Here is an 11,005-nt window from a genome sequence, read left to right on the forward strand (position 1 = left end):
ATATCACAATACTGTAACCTACTATAAAGTCACTCAATTATAGACAACGTCAAAATAAATCATTTTATTTGCAACCATGCCAATGTGACTCCAAGCTGTCAACACTGCAACAACCTGCAATGCACAAGCTGTGATAAACAATGCCTACTTTTACATTGACCCTTTGAATTGTTATTCTTGATTAGCAGCTGATGCTAATAGTCTCACATCTCATGAGGTTATGCAGCTCACATCCAACATTTCTAAATGCATTCTTAAATTCATATATAATTCCTTTCTTTAAATAACATTACAAGTGAAACTACAAATGTAAAAATGTTGTAAAACATTCTACCAATTCTAAATCATACTCGAATCAAAGGTGACTAGATGTAATTGTTGAATGTAACATATCAAGTTCCCTAATCATTACAAATGAAATATAAACATATTATAATGGTGAAATAAGTGCCAAGAACCCAAAATAGGCAATGCACCTACAGGCTGAAACTAATGAAACCCGAAGTAACTCTATCAACCATATAATTTGTTGGGTGTGTGTTAAATAACCCAGAGGAACTGAGAGGAAGAGGAAGATTCTGAGAGGAATCTCTGAGAGGAAGAAAATTAAGATTCTTTCCTTTAAGTGGCTCTTTGTCCCCTGAGGCCCAAAAATAAATACTTTTCTCTGACTGAATCATTAACATTCACTAACATTTATCCCATTTCTTCATATGGAATCTGAGGTAAATATTGTTTCTCGAAGTAGTGGATTAGAACTAAGAGGGAAATAAATATTAGGCATCTCTAACAATAGCAACTGAAGCCCTTTCTTAGATAGAGAGATGTAGCCTTCTCTATACATACCAACCAGTGTTCTCTTATTGAATATGTACTGAACAACTTTACAACAACCACATCACATGGTCCAAAGGCAACAACATAGATGTACTTTTTAAAATTTAAATAAGCTATTTTCATAGTATTTTCCTATATGGATGGATAAAGGCCTCTTAAATCATCTCCCTTCTGCATGTGTCTTTAACACACTAAACATGACAATGTTCTTGCAAAAAGACATTGGCACGGCAAAAGGCAACAACAGTGGCTAAACATAATTGCACTCAGATACCACCGTCACATATGTGGTAAATACCAGAAAATACCAACACTGGAAATTAAGCAAACACGCATCTTATAGTTCATATGTGATATCTGCCGTAGAAAGGGGGGTATAGGGAACATTGAGAGCAGCCTATTTCCACGTCATATTTGATGACGTTTCTCTTCACTCTTCGCCATAATAAAGCAGTCATTATGAGATCTCCCTGGCCATCTCCACATTCGCTTGGCTGATCGTACTAAGCTGCTCTCCACTCTGTGGCGGGCTCTCGCCCTCCATCGAGGACGAACTGACTGGCTCCGATGGCCGCTCATCCAGCATCTCCAGTGCATCCAGTATGGTCTGGACCCTCCGGACTCCGTCACGTCGCGCCTGTCGCACATCCAAACGCCCCTCTGGGTCCACTGAGTCCAATGCCAAAAGCTCTTTGGTCAACAGCTCCTCCAGCAGCAAGTACCTCTTATCGTTCTTCTTTCCAACAAAGCATTTCACCTCTTGCTCCAGTTTCGCCACTCTCTCCACTATCTTTTGTACTTTAGCCAAGCCTGGGTGACACTGAGCGGCGGACTCGTTTTCTGCTGTTGTGGACGGGACCTCCTGTGGAGCAGGAGCATCCACTGGCTCCTGGGCTTCTGGTTTTGGGGGCATCTGGACTGTGATGTTTGCTGTCTGTTTCAGCTGCGGTTGTGGCTGTGGTTGTTGTGGAGGTTGTGGTTGTTGTTGGTACTGTTCAGGTTGTTGGTGTTTTTCTGGCTTTTGATACTGTTGTGGTTGTTGGTACTGTTCCGATTGTTGGTATTGTTGTGGCTGTTGGTACTGTTGTGGCTGCTGTGGTTGTGGTTGTTGGTATTGTTGTGGTTGTTGGTATTGTTGTGGCTGCTGTGGCTGTTGTTGTGGTCGTTGTGACATCTGTGGCTGTTGAAGCTGCTGTGTGTCAGCCTCTCTCTGCACTGTTTGGGGATACTGAGAGATCTCCTGCTCCATTCTGTGGGGTGATTCTCTCTGTGGGACCTGGGGAAGAAAGAAGGAATTATTTGCATGTTGCCATTTATTGTCATGAATCTTGACCTGGAGGCAGCTCTGCAGAATGGTCACTAACTAGCACAGCTATAAAGTTATATCATCTGATTTTATACCTAACCTTAACCACATTGCTAACCCTAACCTTAAATGTTTACGATATAGACAATTTTGACATTGCAGTTGGCCTATCTGGCGGAAATCACTCAGTTCCACCTCTTGGGCAAGATTCAGGACAATAAATGTCAACCTGCTAATTATTCATCAGGAAAAATGTCAAATTTGCTATTCTGGCATTTATGGCTATGTACATATATTATACTTTTTATATAGATGAATCCTAATGATATTGGACTGGCAATAGGTGAAGCGATGATGGAAAAAAGGTACCTGTGGTCTCTCTGTAATGACCTGTGCACTGAGGGGAGACTGGCTCCTCATATGCGGAGGGATATGGATGGTGGCAGTCTCACGGTGCTGGGGAAGCACGCTCGGGGAGGGGGAGGCACGGTCCCGGGAAGAAGGCGTGGGCCCATGATGACCGCTCCAGTCCTCTGGTTGTAGGTGGTGGAAGGAGGGCTGGAGCTCTGAGTAAGCCGGAAAGCGCTGGGTGTAGAGAGTGGAGTTGACAGGGGCTTGTTGTGGGTGACCTCCGGCCCTCTTGTGGATCACTGGGATGGGGATGTAACCTGCCTGGAGGCCTGTGCTGCTGGGTCGTGGGGGCTGGTGGAGGGGGTGGCCCTAAGGAATGAAAGTCTAGCATGAATCAGAGGAAGTACAATTGGATATTCAATATTCCAAGTAGCTCTAGAAGTAGCTGGAGGTTTAGTTTGATTCCGACATCAAACACCTGCATTTAACTACAACTTTCTCTGCAAATCCTCCAATGACATCAATCTATGATTAAATCAAATGGTAAGAGTTAATGCGTAGTAATCTCATTAGCTATATCAATCTCACCTCAGGTCCTTGTGAACTACGCGAACAGGACATGTAGGGCTCAGGGGTAGTGCTCTCGGAGGGACCCTGCAAAGGAGATCTAGGCCTGCAGTGGAGCGTCGGGGTGGGGGAGGGTGTCCGCCCGTCTGCTCGTACATTTTTCAGAGCAGTCGGCTGAATGTACGGGAAACATTGGTGTTGCTGTTGCTGACGGATGTCTCCGCCTTCATGGCAGACTGGGATTGGGATGTAACCCTGACGGAGGGTGGGGTGCTTCATGTCTCTCACGAAGGCCTTCTGCATCTCCTGAGGACTCGGCTCTGGGGGCACACTGGGGCCATTTTGAGACAGCTGGCTGACCTGAAGAAGAAAAAAAGTCTGAATTAATACATATCTAAGACATGCAAATAAGTATGTGAGTGAAACCCTAGCCCCAGAGGCAACCAATTACTGCCAATCCATCATAAAAGGTGTTTTCTATGAGGGAATGATGTCCAACATCCCAGAAGAATTTGCTATTTCCTCCAAACTTAGACCATTGGGCTATTAAAATTAAATTGAGATTGATTGAAAAGAGCCATTTGCTAGAGGCTGAAACAAATAAGTCTGCTCTGGAATCTGCTCTGGTATCTATAAGCAAAAAGCATTCGGTACATTGTGAAATATCCCTGGGAGATAAAAAGAAAAGTATCACTTCTCTGACCACTTGGAAGAGGAAACTACACTCGTAGGGGGGGGAAAGGTGCTATTTAGAACCAAAAAGGGTTCTTCAGCTGTGCCCATAAGAGAACTCTTTGAATAACCCTTTTTGGTACCAGGAAGAATCATTTTGGATTCCATGTAGAACCCTTTCCACAGAGGGTTCTCTTCTAAATGAAACCCAAAAGGGTTCTACCTGGAACCAAAAAGGATTCTGCTATGGGGACAGCCAAAGAACCCTTTTGGAACCATTTTTTCTAAGAGTGTAGTTCTTATCCAATTGCAAGTCTGTGCCTGTCAGAAGAAGCAAGCCATCACTACATGTGGGTATGTAGGCTCTGCATTTTTTGGTTTGCTAGGCAGTGTTTACTATCATAAAACATAACAAATCATAGTTGTCTCATGTCCTCACATGCATGTTGATCATAATTCACAGTGGAGACAAAAAAAACTCCATGATGCTGTCTTGGTGATCACCAGGACAACCAATTAAGCGGTCAACTGTCAGAGTGAGACCCCTGACTGTGACAGCAGGGAACAGTATCTCTGTGATATCACTACATGATCAGTTTTGGGATTAATCCTAGAAGCGTGCCAGTGGCCATCGAAGGTGAGCATTTGCCAACTGACGTCGGTTACGATTCCAAACTGCAGTCAGGTCAACACCCTGGTGAGGACGACGAGCACGCAGATTAGCTTCCCTAAGACGGTTTCTGACAGTTTGTGCAAAAATTCTTCAGTTGTGCAAACCCACAGTTTCATGGCTAGTCTCAGATGATCCCGCAGGTGAAGAAGCCAGAGGTGGAGGTCCTGGGCTTGTGTGATTACACGTGGTCTGCGGTTGTGAGGCCGGTTGGACGTACTGCCAAATTCTCAAAAACGACATTGGAGGCATGCCAATTGCACGCTCCCTCAAAATTTGGAGATATCTGTGGCATTGTGTTGTGTGACAAAACTGCACATTTTAGAGTGGTCTTTTATTGCCCCCAGCACAAGGTGCACCTTTGTAATGATCATGCTGTTTAATCCGCTTCTTGATATGCCACTGCTGTCATGTGGATGGATTATCTTGGCAAAGGAGAAATTCTCACTAACAGGCATGTAAATAAAATGTGTGCATAAAATTTGAGAGAAATAAGCTTTTTATGCGTGTGGAACACTTCTGGGATCTTTTATTTCAGCTCATGAAACATGGGACCAACACTACATCTTCCGTTTATATATTTGTTCAGTATAAGTTCACACAGTTTGATACGACAAAGACAAAAGTTTGTCCACAAGACTGTTGGCCCATTGGACTCACTGTATTGGAACAGTCTCAAGCTGCCATGACTATGTAATAACAAAATTGCTGTATATTGCATGGTAATAAGAATTACAATTAAATATGACTTAAGAGTGATGTGTGGGGTATATTCTACCTTTTCTTTACATCGTTCCTTGACTTTTTTTATAAAACAAAAGTAGTTATGACACAGCCAATAGCTCTGAACGACCCTTTGCCCTCTGCCATTTTGGCATGGTCCCTGTGCACTGCCAGCATTGCACCAATTTTATCCCCTGACAGCTGTGTCTTTCCAGCAGATTCTTAGTGACACTAACTTCGGACAGCAGAAAGTGTTGATCTTCCTAATGCAAGACGCCAACTGGCAGCCTAGGGTCTGCTCCTCCAACCCTTCAACATTTAAAGTTGACACATAGCACTTCTGCACAGTTCAATGGTGTAAAAACATGTCAACAAATTCAACGATTTGTTAATTTAATGTAGGCTATTGTAGGTTTCTTGGAGCTGTTATATATGGGTGGGTGATGAACACCTTCAAATCCCTTGTAAGGAAAAGTTTTAGTAAAAAAATATGCTATCTAAAAACCTAAATGGGTTCTTTGGCTGTCCTGGTAGAAGAACCCTTTGAAGAACCCCTTTTGAATCCAGGTAGATCCCATTTGAGTTCAATGTTGAACCCTACACATAACCCTTTTCTACATGGAACCCAAAATAATTCTACCTGGAACCAAAAAGGGTTATCCTATGTGGGGACAGCCAAATAACCCTTTTGGAACCCCTATTTTCGAAGAGTGTAAGAAATATGAACAAATGCAGTCTGGAGTCTGCTTGGCCTAATAGGCTTTAAATAAACATTATGGAAATGATCAAACACTCAAAGGCATGGCTTTACATATGACTGTGCGTCATCAACAAACCTGCCAGCTTAGATCATAACACAATATCATAGCCTTTTACAACAGCAGTTGCTCAGTTTAGATCATAACACAAGAACATAGCCGTTTATAACAGCTATTGCTATTGTTAGTTAACCCGTTATAATGCATGTGGGAGAGCGCTGGAGCCTTCCATAGACAACATTCCATTGCGTTGGCGTATATTAAGTCTTAGCAGAGACAATTTGTAGCCCATGTTTTTAAAGTAAATAAAAATGTATAGAAGCATAGCCTACTATAAATAGAATATGCCCACTCTGTCTCCCCTATAATATAAGCCAGTGCTTATCAGAAGCGGTGACCATCATTATTAACCACTGAAGCGCTTAATCGAGGACCGTGCCATATATTAGAGAGATTATGTGTTGTGTCTGCCATGCTGTCAAGCAGACATGACATTTCACTCCAACTTTGAATATATATCACACGAGCCCTCCCACGGTACACATCAAGTTACTACACATCCATGATCCTACCTTTTTGGAATCGTGTCTTGGGTCATTCCAGCTTGTTTTGCGATTAATGTGATCCACAAAAAAATGCCATCCTGTCTGTGGGTCAATTTTTATTTCCCATCCTGACGGTAGAGGATCGTTATTATTGACCATATCTACCATTGGTGACTGTGTGTTCATGCTGCTCAAACTCCTTGATCCTTTATACCGTGCCATTTTATTCAGTCAACGGACCCTTTAAAGATTCCGCACGGTGACGTGTGGGAGATGGGGCTGGAAGTTTCTCGAAATAAATAGCAAGGTCAACGTTGCGTAAAAGTTGCAAGTGTGTCTCGAGATTCAAGGGATTCCAGCCTGACAGTAAGGCGACTGGCATTTCAGTCAGGAAACTCAAAGTTCTGTTTGTATATATCCTTCACACGTGGTGGCTATAAAGTATGCAGCTCAGATGGTGGCTACAATTACAAATGTATCGTCGGTCAATGTTGATTAAGTAACGTTATAATTGACATTATATATACACTACCGGTCAAACGTTTTAGAACACCTATTCATTCAAGGGTTTTTCTTTACTCTTACTATTTTCTACATTGTAGAATAATAGCAAAGATATCAAAACTTTGAAATAACAAAAAAAAAACATATTTAAGATTTGAGATTCTTCAAAGTAGCCACTCTGCCTTGATGACAGCTTTGCACACTTTTGGCATTCTCTCAACCAGTTTCAAGATGTAGTCACCTTGAATATATTTCAATTAACAAGTGTGCCTTGTTAGAAGTTCATTTGCGGACCTCCCGTGTGGCGCAGAGGGCTAAGGCAAAGAAAGAAAAGGCCATATATCAGACTGGCCAATGAAAAGAAAAGACTAAGATGGGCAAAATAACACAGACACTGGACAGAGGAAGATTGAAAAAAAGTGTCATTGACAATTAATCTAAGTTTGAGGTGTTTGGATCACAAAGAATAGCATATTTGAGACACAGAAAAAATTAAAAGATGCTGGAGGAGTGCTTGACGCCATCTGTCAAGCATGGGGCAAGCAATGTGATGGTCTGGGGGTGCTTTGGTGGTGGTAAAGTGGGAGATTTGTGCAAGGTAAAAAGGATCTTGAAGAAGGAAGTATATCACTCCATTTTGCAACGTCATGTCATACCCTGTGGACGGCGCTTAATTGGAGCCAATTTGTGGTCACTTACAAATGTCCTTGTTTTTGAAAGAAAAGCACATTTTTTGCCCATTAAAATAACCTAAAATTGATCAGAAATAAAGTGTAGATATTGTTAATGTTGTAAATGACTATTGTAGCTGGAAACGGCTGATTGCTGATGGAATATCTACAGAGGCCCATTATCAGCAACCATCACTCCTGTGTTCCAATGGGACGTTGTGTTAGCTAATCCAAGTTTATCATTTTAAAAGGCAAATAGATCATTAGAAAACCCTTTTGCAATTATGTTAGTACAGCTGAAAACTGTTGTTCTGATTAAAGAAGCAATTAAACTGGCCTTCTTTAGACTAGTTGAGTATCTGCAGCATCAGCATTTGCGGGTTTGATTACAGGCTCAAAGTGGCCAGAAACAAAGAACTTTCTCCTGAAACTTGCCCTGGTGCACAACTGAGCAAGAAGACAAGCACATTAGAGTGTCTAGTTTGAGAAACAGATGCCTCACAAGTCCTCAACTGTCAGCTTCATTAAATAATACCTGCATAACACAAGTCTCAACGTCAACAATGAAGAGGTGACTCCGCGATGCTGGTCTTCGGTCTTCTAGGCAGAGTTGCAACGAAAAAGCCATATCTCAGACTGGCCAATAAAAAGTAAATATTAATATGGGCAAAAGAACATATACACTGGACAGAGGAAGATGTGGGAAAAAAGTGTTATGAACAGACAAATCTAAGTTTGATGTGGAAAACAAGGAAGTGACCCCAAACTTTTGACCGGTAGTATATATATATATATATATATATATATATATATATATATATATATATATATATACATACACACTACCGGTCAAATGTTTTAGAACACCTACTCATTCAAGGGTTTTCCTTAACTTGGACTATTTTTATAGAATAATAGTGAAGACATCAAAACTATGAAATAACACATATGGATCATGTAGTAAACCAAAAAAGTGTTAAACAAATCAAAATATATTTTAGATTCTTCAAAGTAGCCACCCTTTGAATTGATGACAGTTTTGCACACTATTGGCATTGTCTCAACCAGCTTCACCTAGAATGCTTTTCCAAACGTCTTTAAGCGGTTCTCACATATGCTGAGCACTTGTTGGCTGCTTTTCCTTCACTCTGTGGTCCAACTCATTTTTTATTTTATTTCACCTTATTTCACCTATTTAACCAGGTAGGCTAGTTGAGAACATTGTTCTCATTTACAACTATGACCTGGCCAAGATAAAGCAAAGCAGTGCATCACAAACAACAACACAGAGTTACACATGGAATAAACATACATACAGTCAATAATACAATAGAAAAAAAATATATAAACAATGTGTGCAAATGAGGTAGGACAAGGGAGGTAAGGCAATAAATAGGCCATAGTGGCTAAATAATTACAATATAGCAATCAAACAATGGAATGGTAGATGTGCAGAAGATGAATGTGCAAGTAGAGATACTGGGGTGCAAAGGAGCAAAATAAATAAGATAAATAACAGTATAGGGATGATGTAGTTGGATGGGCTATTTACAGATGGGCTTAAGTACAGGTGCAATGATCTTTGAGCTGCTCTGACAGCTGGTGCTTAAAGTTAGTGAGGGAGATATGAGTCTCCAGCTTCAGTGATTTTTGCAGTTCGTTCTAGTCATTGGCAGCAGAGAACTGGAAGGGAAGGCAGCCAAAGGAGGAATCGGCTTTGGGGGTGCCCAGTAAAATATACATGCTGGAGCGCGTGCTACGGGTGGATGCTGCTATGGTGACCAGTGAACTGAGATAAGGCAGGGCTTTACCTAGCAAAGACTTATAGATAACCTGGAGCCAGTGGGTTTGGCGACGAATATGAAGAGAGGGCCAGCCAACGAGAGCATACAGGTCGCAGGGGTGGGTAGTATATGGGGCTTTGGTGACAAAACGGATGGCACTGTGATAGACTGCATCCAATTTGCTGAGTAGAGTGTTGCAGGCTATTTTGTACATGACACCGCCGAAGTCAAGGATCGGTAGGATAGTCAGTTTTATGAGGGTATGTTTGGCAGCATGAGTGAAGGATGCTTTGTTGCAAAATAGGAAGCCGATTCTGGATTTAATTTTGGATTGGAGATGCTTAACGTGAGTCTGGAATGAGAGTTTACAGTCTAACCAGAAACCTAGGTATTTGTAGTTGTCCACATATTCTAAGTGAAAACCATCAGAGTAGTGATGCTGGACGGGCGGGCAGGTGTGGGCAGCGATCGGTTGGAGAGCATGCATTTAGTTTTACTTGTGTTTAAGAGCAGTTGGAGGCCACGGAAGAAGAGTTGTATGGCATTGAAGATCGTCTAGAGGTTAGTTAACACAGTGTCCAAAGAAGGGACAGAAATATACAGAATGGTGTCGTCTGCGTAGAGGTGGATCAGAGAAGCACCAGCAGCCAGAGCGACATCCCAAATCATCTCAATTGGTTTGAGGTCATTTGATTGGAGGCCAGGTCATCTGATGCAGCACTCCATCACTCTCCTTCTTGGTCAAATAGCCCTTACATAGCCTGGAAGTGTGTTGGATCATTGTTCTGTTGAAAAACAAATGATAGTGGGACTAATTGCAAACCAGATGGAATGGTGAATCGTTGCAGAATGCTGTAGTAGCCATGCTGGTTAAATGTGCATTGAATTCTAAATAATTCACTGACAGTGTCACCAGCAAAGCACCATCACACCTCCTCCTCCATGCTTTACGGTGGGAACCACACATACAGAGATCATCTGTTCACCTACTCTGCGTCTCACAAAGACACAGTGGTTGGAACCAAAAATCTCAAATTTGGACTCATCAGACCAAAAGACAGATTTCCACCGCAGCGAGTCACTTCTTATTATTGGTGTCCTTTATTAGTGGGTTCTTTGCAGCAATTCGACCATGAATTCCTGATTCACACGGTCTCTTCTGAACAGTTGATATTGAGATGTGTCTATTACTTTAACTCTGTGAAGCATTTATTTGGGCTGCAATGTCTGAGGCTGGTAACTCTAATGAACGTATCCTCTGCAGCAGAGGTAACTCTTGGTCTTCCTTTCTTGTGGCGGTCCTCATGAGAGCCAGTTTCATCATAGTTCCGAATGTTTTTTTTGACTGCACTTGAAGGAACTTTCAAAGTTCTTGAAATTATCCATATTGACTGACCTTCATGTCTTAAAGTATTGATGGGCTGTCGTTTCTCTTTGCTTATTTGAGCCGTTCTTGCTTGGACTTGGTCTTTAACCAAAAAGGGCTATCTTCTGTATACCACCCCTACCTTGTCACAACACAACTGATTGGCTCAAAAGCATTAAGAAAGAAATTCCACAAATTAACTTTTAACAAGGCACACCTGTTAATTGAACTGCATTCCAGGTGACTACCTC

The 11,005-nt window shown here is 41.8% G+C and overlaps 1 protein-coding gene across 1 annotated transcript; it reads right to left on the reverse strand.

Annotated features, from left to right (window-relative positions):
- Positions 1-49: 49 nt before the first annotated feature.
- On the reverse strand, positions 50-6,675 carry LOC118402142 (BAG family molecular chaperone regulator 3-like). The gene is made up of 4 exons (XM_035800093.2): positions 6,457-6,675; positions 3,083-3,421; positions 2,513-2,863; positions 50-2,113 (listed from the first exon to the last, which is right to left on the reverse strand). Exons 1-4 carry the CDS (start codon positions 6,649-6,651, stop codon positions 1,295-1,297), a joined length of 1,704 nt encoding a protein of 567 aa, XP_035655986.1. The 5' UTR covers positions 6,652-6,675; the 3' UTR covers positions 50-1,294.
- Between the last annotated feature and the right edge of the window lie 4,330 nt (positions 6,676-11,005).

Source organism: Oncorhynchus keta, chromosome 2 (genome assembly GCF_023373465.1).
Source record: "Oncorhynchus keta strain PuntledgeMale-10-30-2019 chromosome 2, Oket_V2, whole genome shotgun sequence".
Taxonomy (NCBI): domain Eukaryota; kingdom Metazoa; phylum Chordata; class Actinopteri; order Salmoniformes; family Salmonidae; genus Oncorhynchus; species Oncorhynchus keta.

Bases quoted from the DNA above. Each gene is read 5' to 3' on its own strand.
- LOC118402142 (XM_035800093.2), bottom strand. From the start codon at position 6,651: ATGGCACGGTATAAAGGATCAAGGAGTTTGAGCAGCATGAACACACAG. The intron at 2,864-3,082 runs GTGAGATTGATA...TTCATTCCTTAG, and splicing joins GTAGTTCACAAGGACCTGAG to GGCCACCCCCTCCACCAGCC. The intron at 2,114-2,512 runs GTACCTTTTTTC...TTTCTTCCCCAG, and splicing joins TCATTACAGAGAGACCACAG to GTCCCACAGAGAGAATCACC.